The sequence below is a fragment of the Salvia miltiorrhiza genome, chromosome 5 (genome assembly GCF_028751815.1).
Source record: "Salvia miltiorrhiza cultivar Shanhuang (shh) chromosome 5, IMPLAD_Smil_shh, whole genome shotgun sequence".
Lineage (NCBI taxonomy): Eukaryota > Viridiplantae > Streptophyta > Magnoliopsida > Lamiales > Lamiaceae > Salvia > Salvia miltiorrhiza.
In genome coordinates this window covers 49,751,798-49,774,137 of record NC_080391.1, presented here as the reverse complement: position 1 = coordinate 49,774,137, position 22,340 = coordinate 49,751,798, and the positions used below count along the sequence as shown (strand labels likewise).

Sequence of the window (22,340 nt, the reverse complement as noted above, 5' to 3'; positions counted from 1 at the left end):
CCCAGAATGCTTTAAGAATTAGATAGACCCACTTGACTCTTACGCCGATATTTCACAGCAGTCACGGCTCCAACACCAGTTGTACTATTTTGGAGGTCGATGGCAACTCGCCTTATGCCCAAATTATTACTTGTGGTCAGAACTTCCTAGTTAACTAGTGATCAATTAATTAACCAAGTTGTTACAACCTTTTTGGAATCAAACCTAGTGTATCGGGAATATGCTCATATAGTAGTTATGCTCAAATTAGACCTCTCGAGTTTATTCATTCATGCTTAGATCATCTTTCCCAAATCAGAATATAAACTTAGCCAACCATAACGTAAATAACACAAGCAAAAGATATAAAGGAAAACATAACTGGAATTGAAATTACTTAAATGAAAATCGAAGTACTTACGGCCGAAAGTGTCGTGCAAAATATAAACAGAAAAGTACGAGGTTACGCCCACAGCCTGGGCTAGCTTCAACTCTCAAACAATGCACAACAGAACGGAATTTCAGCACCCTTGGCTTGTGAAGCTCTTCGGGTATTTATAGGAGTCATTAGGGTTCGAAGGCCCAGCCCATGACTTGCGGCCAGATCCATGCAAGCATGGAGATGCTTATCCTTTTTCAGACCTAATCTTCATGAAGATATGTTTCCTTTTGGATAAGGCGTTGGTTTGGCCTTATCGGTCTCTTTTGGATAGCTACCGCCTTCCGCCTTTCTCGGACTCCCACTTGCAATCCTTCATCGCCCGCTTTCACGAGAGGTGACAGCGCTTTCGACCCCTGGAGTGCTCGGAGGATTCCGCTGCTCGGATGATTTCTCTGACAAGCCAACTCCGCTGCTCTGGCGTCCAGAGGAATGACCTCCGCTCTGGCGTCCAGAGGAATGGCTTCCTCTCTGGCTCTTTTGAATCCTCTGGCAGCTTGATTTCTCTGACAAAGCCGACTCCGCTGCTCTGGCACTTTGAATCCGCTGGCGGCTTTGATTCCTCTGGCCCTTTTGAATCCTCTAGCACTCCGTTTCTTTGGCATTTGGGCCTTTTTCCACAAGCTGGTCCCTGCCATTGAACTACGCCCTCCCAGGCGACCAAACGACACAAACACAAGGAAAAAGACTCGATCTAGACTTAAAACACACACAAAAACAGAGCACAAACCTGGGCTCATCACACGCACACACTTTAAACACGATTGTCCTCAAGCGTGCATGCATGATTTTGCCCAAGTACAGACACGGACGAAACAAACACGTAAAACATAAAAGAAAAACGAAAATACACAGCATGCTATACTCTCTCAGTCCAACAGTAAAATGAAGATCGAAGGAAACAACAAGTAGCTTGATCAAACAATCAAAATTGCCATCACTTGAGTCAAGATCGGGTTGTGGGCATAAGGATGTTCCTCCCCTTTCACTCTTTCTCTCAAGTGTTTAGGCTCGTATTTACACTCCGGACATCTTGATTGGGTTCTGACCATAAGCTTGCCTATCTTCTAATGTCTTCCCTTTTAGTCAAAGTCCTAGGCGCATCTCATTAGGTCTTTCATGGGTTGTAATGTGGCTTGAGGCATGAGGTGAGAATTTTTTGGTACGAGGCTAAGGTCATACTAAACTTCATTCTGGCACAGACTTCCCAGAATTTTTTAGATCCTTGTCTATTCTTACGGGCCTAAGCACATTCTTCCCTTTATTCTTCCTCGTCTTTTTTTTTTCTTTTTTTTTCTGCTTTCCTTTTTTTATTTCTTTTTCTTTTTCTGGACTTTTTTCTGTTTTGGGATTTAGAGTTCCCATTTTGCACTTTCTTTGCACTAGTCCTGCCCATAGGATCCATTACACTATTCTCCATTTCTTTTGCCCTTAAGTTCAGTTTTGACCGGGACTGCTCAAATCTAGGCAAATTTATAAGTGAATTCAAAAGAATTGTTAAGCTCAAAAGGGGTTGCAAGTGATAGATTCAGGGTTGGTCAATTTGGCTCAGTGGGCTAAAGAAAGAATTTGCCTAAATCATTCAACGCACCTAGACTATGTACACAGGGTTCGACCAAGAATCAAGGCAAGTTCTAGCATCACCCTTAATCAAGATGTCAAAATTCACACAATGAAAGAAAGAATTGTTTTGGGCATAGAGTAACAATTTTAAAAGCTCAAATCCTCACAAGGTATGCCCAATTCCCTATCCATCGTCCTCAACTACATACGGCACAAAGTTGCATAATCTCACTCACAAAATTGCACTTTCAAATCATCACAACTGAGAAACATCGATCGTACGGCATGCTTGATACAAAACTTTAAAAGAAACATAAAAAGATACCGGGTCTTCCCTCCCACTCACACACTTTGCCTTAAGGCAAAGGGTGCGAGAACAAGGATTACCCGGTAAAGCAACACAGACGTCTTGCCCCCCCCCCACACACACACCTTTGCTTTGGGCAAAGTGGGTGTGTAGAGGGGGTCAAGGAAAACACAAACTAAAAACAAACTAAACAAGCAAACAACGGAAAACACAGACTCAAACGAACAAACAGGACAAAAACACATAGACACAACAAAACAAACTAAAAACTAACATCCTAGGGAGGGTAGAATTCAAGGGGCAAGTGCAGGTGGGTACCTGAACCCTTGATGCTTGAAAAAGGCAGGAGGGCCTTCTGGGTTGCCGCCAGTGCTTCCTGGGTCTCGATTATCCTGTTCTCAATTCTATCCAGCTGATCTCCTTCCTCTTCCGACTCTGGCTCCTCCACCTTTTCTTTCCCTTTTCCAACAGAGGGATTTTGGCCTTCGGCCGCTGAAAATTCCCTCTCGTCGGGATTGATAAATTTAGGCACACCCCGATCCATTCTGACGTCCTTCATGCGGATCAAGGCTTCGATGTTCAGCTTCTCTGGCTCAATTTTGGTGTTCCCCTCCTCAATCTCAATCTCATTCACCTTGGCAAAAGCGGTGGTGAACTGAATGCAGGAAAGCCTCTGATTTGGCTTGCTGATTATGGAATCGATGTGCTCAATCATAAAGGCCCCAAAGTTGAGCCTCACCCCTCTGTGCATTGCCCACAGGATGTAGAGATCCTTCTTGGACATAGCATTTCCGCTGTCGATTTTGCCGAAGAGGGAGTACGAGAGAATGCGATGGCAAACCCTCAGGGCTGAGTCGCGAATCCTATGCCCTTTTACCTTCTGAGTTCTGAACTGGCCTCTGTCGCCTATCTCTGCCCACATTTCATCCCACTCTTGTGCAGTGAAGGTGGGGATTCCTCTCTTCGCTTCCTTGTAGTCCTTCTGCAGGTCCTTAAGCTTAACCATCCCCAAATTTTGGTTGAGTTCATTTACGGACATATCTCTGGTCTCCCCATTCATGGAGAAACTCATGCCCAAAGGACCGCAGGCTTGGTTGATGTCCACCTGTACCGAATCAAACACTTCTCTCACCACCTCCTCGTAGGCGTGCCCTGGCCAATCCAAGAATTCCTTCCATCCGATGTTGTTGAAATACTCCTTCACCTTGTCCACTATGCCCAGAGGCTTCAGTGCGTCCATATCGGGATCTTGGGCACAACAATCCCTTTCTCCGCCTTCTTCTTGCTCTTCGGTGCAGATGCCGGTTCTCCCTTTATCATTCGGATCGGGGTCGGGTCTATCACTTTCTTCCTCCTCTTCGCCAGAATTTCTTCTTGCTCCTCGCCGGATTCCCCCTGTTCTTCGCTCTGCATCACCGAACCAGAGGGTTTGTTTCTTTCATTGGATGATTCTTCGGCCGGCGTGGCCGATTTCTCGGCCGCTGGCTTCTTCCTCTTCTGGGCAGTGGGGGTGCGCTTCTTCTTGGACTGCCCTCGCCTTCCTTCGCCTTTTTTGGCGTCGCCTTGCCCTCTACTTCAGCTGCATGCTGGTCTCTGGCGCCGAGAGTAGGGACGTCGGTTTCCACCGTGAGTTTCTCAATGGCATGTTCGTCTACCGGCGAGGGGCTCTCGGTTCGCGCTAGGGTTTTGGATGAGGGAGTAGGTGTGGTTTCCATTCGGAAGTGGTTTTTTATGTGGGGTTTTCTTCAGTGCTTTTGGTTTTGACGGTGAGGGGTTTTCTCCGGTGAGATCGATTTCTGTTCCGTGGGGTATGCCTCTAAGTTTGTTTTTGGGTCTGGTGGATACCATGGTGGTTGGTGGTGGTTTTGTATTCGAAAGGCCGAGAAAGGGGGTGGTGATTATGGGAAGTTGGCTAGTTAGGGTAGAGTGATGTCGTGGGTAGAGGTTTTAGGGTTTTGGGGGTGTAAGGGCTGACAACTGTCACTTGATGTGGCGTACGTCAGGCGGTTTCGGCCGCGTTCTGCCCGAGAGCCCCTCTTCTGCCCCTGGAATCATTGCTTCTCCAATCGACTGCTTCTTGCCCATAACTGCTCCCCTGTCTCTGCAAAACACATTCAAACTTCCGCGAAGGCGGGAAACTAAAACTCGCCCACAGCTGTGGGCATAACCGGGTTCCTAGGCAAACAAAAAAATGAAAACGAAGCAAACAAAAAAAAAACTAAACAGGAAATACCAGGTTACCTCCTAGCCAGTGCCCTATTTATCGTCCTGGGCATGACGTGATACCTTCCAATTAATCCGAGGTGTTTGTGGCTGGGTCGAGATCCAGTTCTTCCCCAGTGTCGGGCTTATGCCCATAATAGGCTTTCAGCCTTTGTCCATTAACCTTGAACACTTTCCCAGATTTTGGATTCCCAATCTCGACGGCTCCATTTGGGAATTGGGTCTTCACCACAAATGGCCCGGTCCACTTGGTACTCAGCTTGCCTTATGCAAATTTGAACCATGTTTGGTACAGGAGAACCTCTTGTCCAAAGCTGAATTGCTTGCTTGTGATCAAGGCATCGTGGCTCTTTTTCATCCTTTCCTTGTAGAGAACAGCATTGTCATATGCCTCCCTCCTGATTTCTTCGAGTTCTTGGATCTCTAGCTTCCTTGCTTGCCCTGCCTTGTCCCAATCATAGTTCACTTTGTTCACTGCCCAGAAAGCCTTGTGCTCCAATTCCACCGGCAAATGACACCTCTTGCCATACACCATTCGATATGGTGACATCCCGAATGGAGTTTTGTATGCAATCCGATATGCCCATAAGGCATCTTCCAGCTTAAGACTTCAGTCCTTCCCTGTGGGGCCAACGGTCTTTCGCAAAATCGTTTTGATAATGCGATTTGAGAGTTCGGCCTGTCCATTGGCTTGTGGGTGGTAGGCTGTCGAGACTCGATGTTGGACTCCATACTTTTTGCACAAGTTTTCGACCGAGAAATTGCAGAAGTGGGATCCTTGGTCGCTGATGATTGCTCTGGGCACACCAAACCTGTAAAAAATGTTAGTCTTCAAGAAATTCACCACTACCTTTGAGTCATTCGTTGGGGATGCTTTTGCCTCCACCCACTTGGAGACATAATCTACCAAAAGTAGGATGTACAAGTTTCCTCTCGAGCTGGGAAGGGGTCCCATGAAATCCATTCCCCAAATGTCAAAGATCTCCACGGGCATAATGGGCATCATGGGCATTTCATTCCTCCTAGTTATGTTCCCTTCTCGCTGGCATTGCGGGCAATTCTTGCAGATGGTGTAGCTGTCCTTAAAGATTGTTGGCCAATAAAAACCACACTCCAGAACCTTGGCAGCAGTCCTCTTATGCCCAAAGTGTCCCCCACATTCCTTCGAATGACAAAATTCTAGGATGCTTCTTTGCTCCTCTTGTGGGATACATCTTCGAAGCATTTGGTCCCCGCATTGCTTCCACATGTACGGTTCATCCCAAATGTATTCTCTGCTGTCTTTGGCCAATTTCTTCTTCTGGGCATAAGTGTATCCAAGGGGTACATATCCAGAATAAAGGTAATTGCACAAATCTGCGTACCATGGATCTTCCTTTCTCCCTTGGGCATATAACAGTTGTTCATCCGGGAACATCTCCTTGATTGGTTCCCCTTCTTCCTTCCTTACGATCCTGCTTAGATGATCGGCCACTTGCTTTTGTGCTCCAGCCTTGTCCTTTATTTCCACGTCGAACTCTTGCAGAAGCAGGACCCATCTGATCAGCCTGGGCTTAGACTCCTTCTTGGCCAGAAGGTACTTCAGAGCCGTATGATCGGTGTAGACTGTGGTCTTTCCTCCAAGCATGTAAGATCTGAATTTTTCAAAGGCGAACACCACTGCCAACATCTCCTTCTCTGTCGTGGAATAGTTGACTTGGGCTCCGTTCAGTGTCTTCGAGGCATAATAGATGACGTGACTCTCCTTCCCCCGCTTTTGCCCAAGAACTGCCCCTATGGCATATCCACTGGCGTCGCACATCACTTCGAAGGGCATACCCCAGTCAGGGGGTTGTATTATGGGTGCGGAGATCAGATTATTCTTCAAGATCTGGAACGCCTCCTTGCAATCCTTATCAAAATTCCACTCCACTTCGTTTTGTAGCAGCCTTGTCATAGGTTGGGCAATCTTTGCAAAGTCCTTCACGAACCTTCTGTAGAATCCAGCATGCCCAAGGAATCCTCGTAACTGCTTGATGTTCGTTGGATAAGGTAGCTTGGCGATGATTTCAATTTTTGCTTTGTCCACTTCTATTCCTCTGCCTGAGATCACATGTCCGAGCACAATCCCTTCTTTGACCATAAAGTGGCATTTCTCGTAGTTCAACATCCAAACTCTTGTCAACGCACCTCTTTAGCACCTTCTCCAGATTGGCTAGGCATGAGTTGAAGGTTTGCCCATACATCGTGAAATCATCAATGAAGACTTCGATGCAATTCTCAAGGAGATCCGAGAATATGCTCATCATGCATCTTTGGAATGTACCCGGTGCGTTGCATAGCCCAAATGGCATCCTCCGGTAGGCAAACGTCCCAAAAGGGCAAGTGAATGTCGTTTTGCCCTGGTCCTCCTCCGCGACCCAAATCTGCATATAGCCCGAGTATCCATCTAGAAAGCAAAAATATTGATTCCCCGCAAGTCTTTCCAGCATCTCATCGATGAAGGGCAAAGGGAAGTGATCCTTCCTCATCTTCTGATTTAGCTTGCGGTAATCAATACACACCCTCCATCCGGTTTGCAACCTTGTAGCAATCAATTCCCGGAATTCATTCTCCACCACTTGTATGCCCGACTTCTTGGGCACAACGTGGACTGGGCTTACCCATCTGCTATCGGATACTGGGTATATTATGCCCAAATCCAACAGTTTGAGTATCTCTTTCATCACCATTTCCTTCATGGCTGGATTCAGCTTCCTCTGGGGGTCTCTGACTGGAACAACATCTTCCTCTAGTAATATGCGGTGCATGCATACAGTAGGGCTTATGCCCTTAATGTCGGCTAGGGTCCATCCAATTGCTTCCTTGTACTTCCCCAAAGTCATCTTTACTTTGTTCTCGTCTTCAAGTGTCAACTCTGAGTTGATGATTACGGGCAAAGTGTCATCCTCGCCCAGGAAGATATACTTGAGGTGTTTGGGCAAAGACTTCAGCTCGAGCTTGGGTGCCTTTTGGATTGATGGAACAAGTCGGTCTTCTTCCTTCAGGGTGGGGATTTTCAGTGCCTCAGTGTGGTTGACCTCTTCGCTCCACGCGTTAAGTACCTTCACCGCCTCTTGCAATTGCTCCTCTTGCAAGTCTTCCTCTGTTATGCCATTCTGGATTATAATGTCATATGGCTCCTTGAATGCTGTTCTGGGCAAAACTTCCTCAACAACCTTCTCGACCATGTTGACACTTTTCACCATCTCTGTATCGGCTGGATGCTTCATGGCATTGTATATGTCGAAGGTCACCGTTTCCCCTTCAAACTGACATGTTAGCTTACCCGTATCACAATCAATGCGAGTCCTGGCAGTCTTTAGAAATGGTCTGCCCAAAAGCATGACCGGATCTCGTGCTTTTGACTTCCCCATGTCGAGAATGTAAAAATCCGCTGGAAAGATGAGTTCCTCCACTTTGACCAGAACGTCTTCCAATATCCCCTCTGGGTAAACATTTGATCGGTCTGCCAGTTGGATCACCACTCGGGTAAGCTTCAGCGATCCTATCTCCAGGTCCTGGTACATGGATAAGGGCATAACGTTGATGGATGCCCCTAAATCGAGCATTGCCTTCTCCACCTTCATGGTTCCTATTACACATGGGATGTAGAACATGCCAGGATCCCCACACTTTATGGGCATATCTCGTTGTAAGACTGCGGATACGGATTCGCCCACTTGAAATTTCGCATCATCCGTATATTTGACCTTCCGAGTGCAGAGTTCTTTGAGAAATTTTGCACATGTGGGCATAGAGCGTAGCGCGAGCCAAAAGGGGTATATTAACCTCTACCTTCTTGAAGATTTTAACCAGCTCGGTTAATTCTTCCTTCTCTTGTTCCTTGGCCATTCTGTCTGGGAAGGGGAAGTCTGGGCTCAGTCTGGCTTGATTTCTCTTTACCCTTCTCTGTCGCCTTTCGCTTTGCCTCTCTCTCTTGGGCAAATTCTTCCTCATCTGCTGATCCCATTCCGACTTGCTCGTTGATCTCTAGCTTTTCTTTGTTTTTCTCCTTATCGACCTCGGGCAACTCCTTTCCTCCTCTGAGTGTCATGGCATTCACCTTCTTTACCTCCACTTGGGATGGGAGTATCCCTTGTTTGCTTTCAAGTCTGGCGACTGCTTGGGCAAGATGTGATAGTTGGGAGTTCACATTCTGCATTCCTCCTCTAGTCTCCATTATGAACTTTTCGGTCTCTTGCTGGAACTTCACTTGTTGTTGGGCCATTTGATGCACAAGCTCTGATAGGGAGGATCCTCTTCCCTGTTGAGGTTGTTGCGAGTATTGTGGTGGGTTACTCGTCTGCCCTTGGTTTGGCCCCAAATAGTTGTTGTTGCCGTACCTAAGGTTCTCATGTTGTCTCCATCCTTGATTGTTGTACTGCTGCCTGTAGGGCTCAAAAGGTTTCTGGTTTTGCCCTCCGTTGTTTCCTCCTGGCTGTTGCCCAATAGCAATAAGCTCTTCATCTTCGAAAAGTTGTGGACATTCATCGGTTGCATGTGAATTTGCCATGCAAAGCTGGCATGCCTTCACAGGTTTCCGAATGTTGGGAATCCCTTGATTGGGTGTTCCTTGATTCGTCATAAATTTCTCGAACATGTTGCAAAGCTTGTCCAACTTTTCGTCTTGGGCAGAAGAAGCCGGCACCGGAGTAGTTCTGACTATAGTCCCTTCCTCATCTCTCGATTCCTCTGCCATGTCAGGCTATGAGCTTGAAAGCTTCCGCTGTGGATTTGTTTAAGATCGATCCTCCACATGCAACGTGTAACCATTGCCTATCTTGCCTTCGGAGTCCTCCCACGAAATACCGAATAAGATCATGATCCGGTATTTGGTGTTGCGGGCATTTGGCCAACATTTGTTTGAACCTTCCCCAGTATTCATAGAGGATTTCTCCCGTCCCCATTTTGATGTTACTTATTCGAGTCCTCAAATTCTGGATTCGGGCGGCTGGGAAGTATAGCTCTAAAAACTTGCTCTGCAGCTCTTGCCAGGTCCGAATGCTTCCTTCAGGCAAATCGTACAACCACTCCCCCGCTCCTTCTAATAGAGAGAACGGAAAAGTGAGGAGTCGGATGTACTCGCCAAGGGCTTGACTTGCGGTGCGCACCGTTCCACATGCCATCTCAAAGTCTTGGAGATGTCTTTGAGGGTCCTCTCCGGGCATATCACTGTATTTGGGCAAAATTTGGATTAGTGTATGCTTCAACTCCCAATTTCTAGTGATCTCGGGTAACACTATTGCTGACGGCCTGAGATTCAGGTTACTTGGGAACATCATGTCACGAAGGGTCTTGTTGTTGTTGTTGTCATTTTGTCCTTCCGGATTTTCTGCCATCTCTCTCTCTGCTTCTAATTGTCTCTCTCTTGCATGTGCCTCTTGTTCTGCCCTGCGTCTGTTAGCGTTGTTCAGTCGGACAAGTCGCTCAATCTCCTCGTTGAACAAAAGGTCTTCGTTCCCTGCACTCCTAGTACGACGCATACACTAACGTTAAGGCAAAACTCACACAAAAATCACTAAAAGAAATTACTAGCGCTCTCAGCTCCCCGGCAACGGCGCCAATTTGACGAAGCCGTCATTTGAGCTTCGTGCAAATAAATAATCCTGTGCCCACAACTAGACTAGCTAGTGGTAAGTCCAGAGTCGAATCCACAGGGAACTGAGCAGTAACTTCTCCTGCAAGGGTGTCACTAAAATGGTTTTGTTTTCTGCAGTGTTCTGACCAAAACGTGGTTATGGGCAGAACGGGTATCAAACCTAAACTGAAATAACAAAGGAAATAAATCAAATAACAAAACAATTCTGACTTGGGTTAGAATCACTAAACATGAATTAACACTCGATCATTGGTGCAAAGATTATTCACTATATTCGCATACCAGTGGTTATAGGCATAAGAATTGTTGTGCCCCTATTGTCACTCGTCACGCACACAACAAACCCCCTGCCCAATCTATCCTTTCAGTTTATGATCCCTTAGAAGGGTCAGCTAATGGAAATCAACTATCCCAGACAACATCCACGCTCTCTGCGATGGCCTATCGCTAGTTGTGATTTACCCAGAATGCTTTAAGAATTAGATAGACCCACTTGACTCTTACGCCGATATTTCACAGCAGTCACGGCTCCAACACCAGTTGTACTATTTTGGAGGTCGATGGCAACTCGCCTTATGCCCAAATTATTACTTGTGGTCAGAACTTCCTAGTTAACTAGTGATCAATTAATTAACCAAGTTGTTACAACCTTTTTGGAATCAAACCTAGTGTATCGGAAATATGCTCATATAGTTGTTATGCTCAAATTAGACCTCTCGAGTTTATTCATTCATGCTTAGATCATCTTTCCCAAATCAGAATATAAACTTAGCCAACCATAACGTAAATAACACAAGCAAAAGATATAAAGGAAAACATAACTGGAATTGAAATTACTTAAATGAAAATCGAAGTACTTACGGCCGAAAGTGCCGTGCAAAACATAAACAGAAAAGTACGAGGTTACGCCAACAGCCTGGGCTAGCTTCAACTCTCAAACAATGCACAACAGAATGGAATTTCAGCACCCTTGGCTTGTGAAGCTCTTCGGGTATTTATAGGAGTCATTAGGGTTCGAAGGCCCAGCCCATGACTTGCGGCCAGATCCATGCAAGCATGGAGATGCTTATCCTTTTTCAGACCTAATCTTCATGAAGATATGTTTCCTTTTGGATAAGGTGTTGGTTTGGCCTTATCGGTCTCTTTTGGATAGCTACCGCCTTCCGCCTTTCTCGGACTCCCACTTGCAATCCTTCCTCGCCCGTCTGTTGTGCCTCTGTCTTCTCTTACCTTCCTTCCTTCTCTTGCCTGCCAGCTCTCATGCGGTACTTATGGGCATAAGGGGTGGTTTTGCTTCCAAAATCCCTTTGCTTCCGGCATATACCTCTTTCACGAGAGGTGACAGCGCTTTCGACCCCTGGAGTGCTCGGAGGATTCCGCTGCTTGGATGATTTCTCTGACAAGCCGACTCCGCTGCTCTGGCGTCCAGAGGAATGACCTCCGCTCTGGCGTCCAGAGGAATGGCTTCCGCTCTGGCTCTTTTGAATCCTCTGGCAGCTTGATTTCTCTGACAAAGCCGACTCCGCTGCTCTGGCACTTTGAATCCGCTGGCGGCTTTGATTCCTCTGGCCCTTTTGAATCCTCTAGCACTCCGTTTCTTTGGCATTTTGGCCTCTTTCCACAAGCTAGTCCCTGCCATTGAACTACGCCCTCCCAGGCGACCAAACGACACAAACACAAGGAAAAAGACTCGATCTAGACTTAAAACACACACAAAAACAGAGCACAAACCTGGGCTCATCACTAACTTGGATTATTTTTTTAAGCTAATAAATTATCATTACAATAGATATATGTTGTTGGGAACTTAATGAAATATCATAATCCTAGTTTTGATGATACCAAAATCAATAGGTCTCACTTGTAATAGACTAGAACTGTTCGAACTCAAGTGTTATAGTTCCTTTTCTAGTTTAGTTGTTGTTCTGAAGACTAAAGACTGAAGAACGAATGACTGAAGACTGAAGATGAAGATGCTGACTGAAGTATCAGTCGAAGGATCAATTTCGACTGATTACTTAATGCGTGCCAAGTAGATTCAGCGGACTGATACTAAAGTCAAGTATCAGTTAAACATTCTTCCTCGAACAGAACCTCCAACGTTCAAAGGAAGCCACGCACTCCAGAATTACAGCCGCATTAAATGCAGAGATCTCAGGATCAGTCCTTTCTCTGCAGAGGCCATTCCTTTTGGTGATTACCTTTTCACAGATGTTGCATCTCCTGCTCTTCAAAGTAGCCGTTCTCACCAAACAAGGAACCTCGAAAATTGAAGCCTTAGCCCAAGTTCAAATTACTCTCTAACGGAAGAAATCTTGAAGACCATCTCCGCTAACGGATCTATTCAAGACATCTCCAATAAATAGTGCTCGAGGATCATTTCAATCTTCACTGATTCAACAACATAAGCTGAAACGCTGCCAGATTTGTTACTCGGCTAAACCAAGCCTCTCCACAGTATTAATCGAAGAATAGAATCACAAAGCCAAAAATCAGTCACTGCTGATTACATACATTCTCTTAGACCTTAGGCAAATATTGTATATCCAAAGCCTAGGTTAAACTGACTGCAAAGAACTTGTTCTTTGTGGTTTAGTTGGCAAGTTTTCAAACCTCTCTTCAACCAACCGAATTGAGTGTTTGTGCCGAAAAAGGAGTTCAGACAGGTGTTCTGTCTCCGTGAGGTCCTAGTGCCCAGTGTGTGCTAGGAGTGAGAAATCCAACAAGGTGTGTTGGTACTGAACATTGGATCTTTAGTCGTCTCGGTTGTGTGCACCCGCAAGCACACGTTCAGGTTTGCTGTGCACCCGTAAGCACGAGCATCGGTTTGCAGTGCACCCGTAAGCACTTGCCCAGTGAAGTTGTTGGTCTGATCAACCGACTGTGGATGTAGGAAGTGTTTTTCGAACTATGTAAAAATCTCTGTGTTATTTACAGCTTTCAGTTTTTACATTCTTACTTTCTTAAACTGAAAACTGATTAATTGCAAAGAGAAACCTAACGACTGACAACGTGTTTAACTCACAGGCTATTACGAAACAAAAGTTTTCTGCTGCGTGTGTTATCAGTCTAACTGATCTATTCTCTGATAGTCAGTAAGATTCATAACATATCTCTGTTTATCAAACTCAACTGAAGCTTTACGTGTATTAGTTAAAGTCTTTGACTTAATTGATAACTCCTTACTGAAGAGTATTCAGTATCAGTCGTCAACCCTGTTTTGGTCAAAACTCTTTTCAGTAAACAGGTTGAGTCAGTTTGTGTTTGAAGTTTCGTTTTGATTCATCGAACAAAAATAGCCTATAGGTGTATCCCCCCCACACCTATTCGAGACCCTTCGGACCTAACATATGCCCACTTACTTTACACTACAATCTTACTCTTTTTAATAACCATACCGAAGAAACGGAGGAACTAGTATATTGTATAACTAAACACTTTTGTGAAAAAAATATCCTTCAATGAATTTGAGGTTGTTTTTTTTTATCACAAATTCTCTTGTCAGACCGAGTGTAAGGGTGAGATGGGTCGTGTGGGGGTTGGAGCACAGGTCTACGCGTGGCGTTGGAAGGGTTTGAGCGTAGGTCTGGGCGGATTTGGGTGCGGATTACGGGTGTGAGCGGGATAATTCAAAGTAATTATTTTTGTGAGGAAAAGTAATAATTGAAATGAAGATAACTAATGTTTCTGAAATATTACCTTACTTTATATCAATAATTACATTTGTTACAATAATAATTACTTGACAAAAATAAGTATATCGTCGTCGTGCCCTTCGCTCCATGCACGTGCGCCCTCCGCTGCTCTGCTAAAAAAATATGAATTATTTGAAGTAATTATTATTGTAATGAAATATTTTTTAAATATTACCTTTTTTTATAGCAATGATTATTTTTTCTTATAATAATAATAATTACTTGATCGATACACCGCACCTTTAACTCCGTACTCGCGCTCGCACCCACGCTGCTCTACCAAGGTCCGCCCACACCCTCTGCCCCCTTGCCCGTGCCCTCCGCACCCTCCCCCTCCCTCCGGTGCCTGTGCCCGCGCCTTCTCCTCACAGCCTTGTGCCACGCTCGCACCCTCCTTGAGATATGCCTTTCGATCGGGTCGGATTAAATTCATCTCACCTATACATTCGATCTCATAGGAGACCAATTCTTTTTTTTAGGACATAATTTAATGCATGATACATGCATGAGATCAATTAATGCAAAACGCTACCTTAGGTAAGCTGGCAAGATAATCAGAATTCTGGAAAAATATATTGGTACTTTATTTTAGGATTAATTATCCATAAATTACTTAAGTTTTATCAAATTTCAATTTTTTATATAAACTTTAAATGTTTTGCGTGATAATTACCGAACCATTAATTTAATATGATTTTGCATATCAATTTCGTAAAAATTTAGTGTGGTAATTACTAAAGTGTTAATTTAATACTAATTTTCCTACCAATTAAGATTGTAGTCAAATTACTGCGTATATGAGTAGTCGAATAATTGACGTCTTTTTTGTCAACCGATTACCACGTGAGAAAAATTATGCCACACCAGCTATTCTGTTAGTCATGTTGTCAATAAATTTGACCATAAAATCATACTCCCTCCGTCCCTGAAATAAGTTCCTATTTTTCTTTTTTGGGACGTCCCCCAAATAAGTTCTTCTTTCTTTCTTTCCATTTTTGGACAACTACCCCACCACTAATAATACTTTATTTATTCTTACTTTTCACTTTTTCACCACTCCCAATACTAATTATAACACATTTTTCTCCACTATCAATATACTTTATCACTTTTCCTTAAAACTCGTGCTGTCCCCAAATAGGAACATATTTCAGGGACGGAGGGAGTATTAAATTAATAAGTGGAAACCTACAAAAAAAAATACCACATAATAAAACTAATAACTTATATAGTCCCTTCTTAAAACTCACTCTTTTGTATACCAAAATCTGCAGAAGGATTAAAATGCCCCTTACAATCCCCACCACTTTAATAGAAAGTAAAACACTCTCTCTTTAATTTCCACACAACATGACACGTGCCCACGATCATGGACACGATGGCAATGATCGTGCCCATGGTCGTGGACACGATGGGCACGATCATGTCCACCATCGTGTCCACGACCATGGGCACGATCATTGCCATCGTGTCCACCATCGATGGCATGGTCGTGCCCACCATCGTGTCCACGATGGTGGACACGATCGTTCCCATCGTGTCCACGACGGTAGACACGATCATTGCCATCGTGTCCAATGACGAGGGCGGGAAAGGGACGACGGGCGTGCGTGGCCTTGTCCACGGTGAACATGACCGTGGACACGATGGGAGCACACTATCGAGGGCCCGATCGTAGACACTGCAACCCATGAACTCCAGAATGTCATTAATGAACTGCAGATTTGGCGAATCTTTTCAGTTGAGACTAATATTTATTAAATTTTGTGAGGAAGAGGTTGTTGGTGTTAATAGTAGGAGGCTTGTAATTGATTAAACACAACTTATGCTTAGAACATTTAACAAAACCAAAATTCTCATAATAGAATTAGAAAGATCGGCCATAAGAGAAGAAGAAAACTTCAAAGAGGTACTCCATCGTGGTTCTCACTTTATATAACGGTAAGCATAATGCGTCTACTACTAAAAAAATGAGTTATGCAAAAAAAACATGATTTAAAGGTATGCATAATGCGTCTTCTCGGGCTCTCGAAAGACACAGTACCTTCCCAAACTTGGAACGACCTCGTACGATCAAATTTGTAAGGCCCAAATCGGAGTATAAAAGTGGTAGTCTTTTTCTGCTTGGTCCGGGAGCATCGCCACGGTGTCTATATAGTTACACAAAGCTCCAAACGTGTACGAGCCCCACGGAAAGGCATCCCAAGTCTCAAAGTCCTCAACTAATGTCCATGCCCAATCCTTGATCATTGGATTGTCCGGACATAGGAGGAAGAGATAGTACACTAGAAGGTTTGCAGTCTTCAAATAGTCTTCCACATCGTTGTCAAGCCTCTTCTCATTGAATCTCTTACGCAACACATTCACCCTTGTGGATGCTCCATTGAAGAATCTATAGAATACACCATTCGGCAGAATTGTGTGAGTTGCATATGGATTAAAATCACTATTGCCGAAGTAAAGTCCCGTAACAAGGGCATACTCCGTTGCCCTAAAGCGAATGGCCCTTCCACCAACTTGAAACCAAGACTCGTCACATGGTATATCACTACCTCTCAATTGACGATTTAGCAAGTGATATAGAGCATTACTTGCACTATGGTTTCTCTTCACATCAATTAACCGTCCTACTACGCCGGATTTAAATTTTTGTAAAGCCGCATTACCGCCAAAATCAAATAAAATCTTCTTAATCTCCTTGAATACATCGACCCTCATATAAAGATTCACTCCACGGGTAACGTAAAGCAAGGTAGTCATTTCCAATCACAATTATTCTGCAAAATCAATGTATAAAAACAATTAGAAACATAATCATGTGTTCGAATCAAATAATAATAATAATAATAATAATAATAATAATAATAATAATAATAATAATAATAATAATAAAGGTTGTCGTGATCACGATGGGAGGCTCCCATGGTGGATACGATGGCGCCGTCGAGGCCACGGACACGATGGGAGCCTCTCATCTCGTCCACGACGGGCGACAAGCAAAGTGAACAGGGGAGGGGCACAACGGGGCCTTGGGGCGAGGGGGACACGACGGCGAAGGACGCCGAGGGCACGATCGTACACACGATCGGCCCATCGTGAGCTGCCGTCGTGGGCACGATCGTGCCATCGGCGTCCCTCGTCGTCGTGCCCACCCCGTGCCTCCCATCATGGGCTCGATGGAGTCGTCTTCCTCACCTCCATCGAGCCCTTAAGGACTCAAGCTACATCTCAACCAACAATGTCCAATCCCAAACCTCAACAATGTCGAAAATTTGAAAAAAAAAAAAAAATGAGGTGTGAAACCCTCCTCGTCGGAGCTTGTCGCCGACACCGATGTCAAGTCAGTCGCCGTTCCAATCGCCCATGCTCGCCAGACACGATGAGTTTCGATCGTGAGGTATGGTGGTCGTGAGGAAGAATCTTGCCTTTATTCTTGCTTGTGGGTTTCGAATTTCTAGAGAGAGAGAGTGGAATTTTCGAATGTTTGAATGGGGGGTGGAGGGGGGACCGAAAAATGACTTCCTCTTTCTTCTTTTTTTTAATGTTATAATATGAGAGTATTTTAGTAATTTAAATCATTTTGGTATATAATAGAGTTAGTTTTAAATTGAGGCTATAAAACATTATACTTTTAAAAGGTGGTATTTAAAAACTTGGACCACAATTAATAATTCAACAAATACAACACCAAATATTGAAATTTGTACGTAAAATCAGAATTTGATTAAACATCGGTAACTTTTAAACAATTAAATATTTATTTTTATTTCGATTATATAATCCATATTTATTTTAATGTCGTACGTCTCCATCAATCGGATACTTGATCCACTAATTTAAGGACATAATAATAAAACGAGGATCGAAAATACGCCAAGTGACAACTTTTGGCGCGTTCATTAATTTGTCTAAAAAAGTCATCAATTCTATTTTACAATACATTTTTATAGTAATATTTTAAAAAATCTTATTTAAGGTAAGAATATATAAATATATATATATATATATATATATATATATATATATTTATAAAAATAAGGACATCAAATCTTGGGTTACTATTATTTATTTGGCATCCCCGCATCAACCATAAGCACATTATAATGTTATCAACATATATGTTTCTATAAAATATATTCAGAACAACTATAATATATATATATATATATATATATATATATATATTAATATTAAAAAAGGGTTGGAATTAAAAGTACCCACATGCATAATATGTCTATGAAAAATACCCACCCCTTTGTAAAAGTACCGAAAAGTGTACTTGATGGTGATGGCTTGCTTGGTTTTTTGTAAAAGTTCTTACACTTTTCTTACACAAGTACAATTGTGTAAGAAAATGTGTAAGATAGGTAGTTAAAAATGCACAAAACCAGATAAATGTGCAATTATTGTAAAGCCACGTGACCTAAAATGCCCTAAGTTTGAAAATAATGAAGATAAGTTTGTGTATAATAAAACAGTAATACGAGGACGTAAAAAATTGTAATTAAAGTATATTTGGAAACAAAAAAAAAAATTCTGAACCAAATTCATACAATACCCGCCAGTAAACCATAGCCGCTCGCAATAGCCGCCGGTGTTTTATCCCGGCGGCTATGATTTACTGGCGAGTATTGTATGCATTAGGTTCATAATTGTTTTTTGATTCCAAATATACTTAAATTACAATTTTTTACGTCCTCGTATTACTGTTTTATTATACACAAACTTATCCTCATTTTGTATTTTTTTTAAAAATATATTTTATGAAGTAGAAATACATAATAGGCTTGTATTTTGACAAATTTGGATTATAGTGGGGTAATAAGTCTCAAATTTTTTATTTTATTTTATTTAACATGAATTAATATAGCGTAACACATAAAATAATAGAAAATGTTGGATAAAAAAAATATAAAATCATATATTATGAAACAATAAAATATTAGAGAGCCTATCACATACATACCCGCCAGTATTTAGTACCCAAAAGAAGTAGCCGCGTGAAAGAAACCCGGAGCGGCTACCTCGAGCGGCTACTTTTTACTGGCGGGTATTATTATCATGTCATTTATAACTGGTTTTTATATCACAATATACATAAATTTTATTTATTAGACTTCATATTAATGGTTGTTGTATTTTTTTCAAATTGGAAGACCTAACTCTAAGTCATTTTATGATTGGACAATTCAATCGGCTAGGGGGAAGCTTTATAGCGTGGGAATCTATAGGCTTTGCAGCAAATTAACTCACGGGTATTGGAATTGAGCGGGCACGGCTTTTGTGGGATTTGTTTGACCACATTGAAGATTTGATAAGAGAGATAAATTGGGTAGGGCCCATTTACACTATATTTTATGTTAAATTAGGGTATTGGGGTAGAGAAGCAGCCGCACTATCCATCAAAGAAGCAGCCGCTGGTCATTTTTCGTGTGAGAGTGGAAGGAAAAAATGGCAATTGAGAGAGGGAAGGCATATACGCCATTTTCAAAGACAAGGTAAGGTTTCGTGTGTTTGTATGCAATTTTTTGCTCGAAAATAATAGTCATGTTCTAACTTGTAGTATTGTGTTATGAAATTTGAAGTGTTTTTGGGGGACAATTCACGGTTATTGTTTGGTCTTCTTCAACATTGTTCACGCCATGGCTTCTTCTTCAAACCAAGTAAGTATACTACATTTTTAAGTATTATTTGGTATATGTTTGGTGAATACATCGGTGTATATGTTAGATGAGTTTATTTGTTATTTGTTTTTTATATGTTAGATATATTTATATGTTTCGAATTTATATGTTAGATATATAGTATTGAATTGTGTTTTGTATTTGTAAGAAAATGTTAGATATATATGTTAGTTATATATGTTTTGTATGTGTTAGATACATTTGTTGAATTTATTTGTTTTGTATTTGTATAGTATTGAATTTTGATTTAGATATATAGTATTTATTTTTTATTTCGTATATGTTAGAATTTATATGTTTCGAATTTTTATATGTTTTGTATAGTATTGAATTTTGATTTTTTATTTCGTATTTGTTAGATTTATTTATATGTTTCGTATATGTTAGATATAGTGTAGTTGAGTGTTGTTACAAGTTTGAGTATAGTTTGAGTGTTGTTAGAATTTTTATTTAGTTGAAGCATATTTAGATATATTTAATCGTCTATTTAGATCATTAGGTTAATTTTACTGTATTACGCATAAAATAATAACGTTTTTTAGGTTATTCAGAATTTAAAATTTTATAAAATATTAAAAAAAATGTTTAAATCATAATTAACAACATACCCGCCAGTAATTAATTTTTTTAAGAAGTAGCCGCCGGGTTTTCAAACCCGGCGGCTACTTCTTAAAAAAATTAATTACTGGCGGGTATTGGTTAATTTTGGTTCTATATTTTTTTAATTATGTTTCTAGTAATTTAATAGTTAATTATGCATTATTATTAGTTGATGTTTGTTAAGTTCATTATGTTTTGTAAATTGAGTTATTTTTTGTATTGAATAGGTCCCTTATTCGAGGCCCGATACGATCAATCGTCCAACAGTTGAGATCAGTACGTACTACAATATTAAGTACCTATCGACAGTAGCGGGGAGACTAGAGGAAATTGGCGGTTCTGCACTGGAGAATACGTTCAGGCAGGGGTGCTTTGGTATGATGTTGGATTGGCAGCCGGGCCAGAAGTGCAATGCTGCATTGCACCATATTGTCTCTCGTCATCTTAAGATGACGAGAGACGATGAGGATGATGAAATCTGCTTCTACATCAACGGGAGGAAGGTTGACTTTACTCCGAGAGATTTCGCTCTCGTGACAGGATTGGCCTTTGGGGATGATCCTTTTGATACTTTGGCTGAGCACGATCTGAGCGAGGCTCAAACATTTAAGAAATTTTGTCGCGGGCAGCAGGTGACAGTGCAGGCGTTGAGCGATATATATTTCGACAGGGTCAGTCGAGTGGTTGACCCCGACGGCGGGTTATACCTCCGTGTGGCCCACTTGTTGGTGCTACACGCATTTGTATTAGGAGTGGACGTGCGACGACCCGTGCAGTCCTGGACTTGGGCTTTGATGGATGATTTGGCCGCCTTTTCCAGATTTCCTTGGGGATCGTGCGCGTATAGGTGCTTGAACTACAGGTTGAAGAACACCACAATTAAGAATACAAAAGTCAAGTACCACTTCTACGGTCCTTCTTGGGCCCTATTCGTTTGGAGTCTTGAGGTTATTCCCGGCTTGGCCAAAGCCATAGCCATATGCAATGCGGGAGTTTACCCTAGATTCAAGAGGTGGACGTTCGTGAAGAGCAAGGCCGATGGGTTACAGAGTTTATTTGAGACAGAGGTAATAATTTAGTTGTTTATTTGTTAATATTATTTTATTTTATGAATATTAATGTTTAACTACATATTTTTTGTTTCTAGGAGAGCGGGATATGGGAGATGAGACCCGATGAGTACGAGGCCACGACGCATTACTGGCTATCGGTGGCAGGCGTCAATGCCGGGCCAGGGGTTCGAGTACCAGAGCCGGGAGTCTTTGGTCATAGGCAGGCTCGGGCGCGCTACAGTGGTGGGGACCGCAACGAGCCTACTATTGAGCATCAACCACGGCGTCGCAGTGCGAGACAGGATACTGGCAAGCGCCCGAGAGGACAAGTAGTGGACACCTCATCGAGCAGCAGCCATCACGATCAGAGCGAGGGCGATCACCCCGTAGATTCTGGTCGAAGGTCTCACAGTCACAGAGCCCCGAGGCCTAGGCACGAGGATCAGAGTAGAGCTCCTGCACCATCACAGTGGAGCGAGAAGGATTGGCAGCGCATGCAGCACATGATGCGCGAGAGTGAGGGACGGATAGCGAAGAATGTGGAGGACAGCCTGTTCACGAGGATTAAGAATTGGTTCGAGGAGAAGTTGGATGCTATGCGTTGCCGATGCTCGCATAGCACTGATGTTCATGTGCCCAGACCTGCTCCACGATCTCACTCTGACAAGAGACGCGAGCCCGAGCCCGTGCCCGAGCCCGAGTCCGATCCGGTGCAGCGTACATCCTCAGAGGCCCCATCGCATCACCGATCCCCTGCACACGAGTCTCCTGCACGAGAGGCGGGACATACTACTGGTGATGGCATGCACACCCCGCAGTGGCAGCATGATCCGTTCGGTGGCTCGACTAGTTTTGGGGATGTGCAGACTCCGCACATGGGTGTCCACGGCGTGCCCACATTCGGTGAGTCGAGTTCTTATGGTGGGCCACGCTACTCGTGGGCTGAGCAGGGCACGAGTTCAGCATACCCGCTTGAGCCGCCTCGTTCTTCGATGCCGATCCTTAGAGATGCCGAATATTCTCAGGCAGAGATGCACGAAAGGACAAGATTGTCCAAAACTCGTTGGAGAACCTCTCATGGCGAAAGTTGAAAATCCGCTATGCCGAGGAGAATGAGCAGTTCCAGCAGCCAGATCAATGCAGCTCTGGTGTTTATGCGTGTATGTATGTGGAGCGTC

General features: G+C 43.1%; 1 protein-coding gene across 1 annotated transcript; it reads right to left on the bottom strand.

The window, feature by feature from the left end:
• Positions 1-4,581: 4,581 nt before the first annotated feature.
• LOC131026076 (uncharacterized) lies at positions 4,582-5,046 on the bottom strand. The gene is made up of 2 exons (XM_057955851.1): positions 4,813-5,046; positions 4,582-4,770 (listed from the first exon to the last, which is right to left on the bottom strand). The coding sequence occupies exons 1-2, from the start codon at positions 5,044-5,046 to the stop codon at positions 4,582-4,584; spliced, it is 423 nt and encodes a 140-aa protein (XP_057811834.1).
• Positions 5,047-22,340: the final 17,294 nt, after the last annotated feature.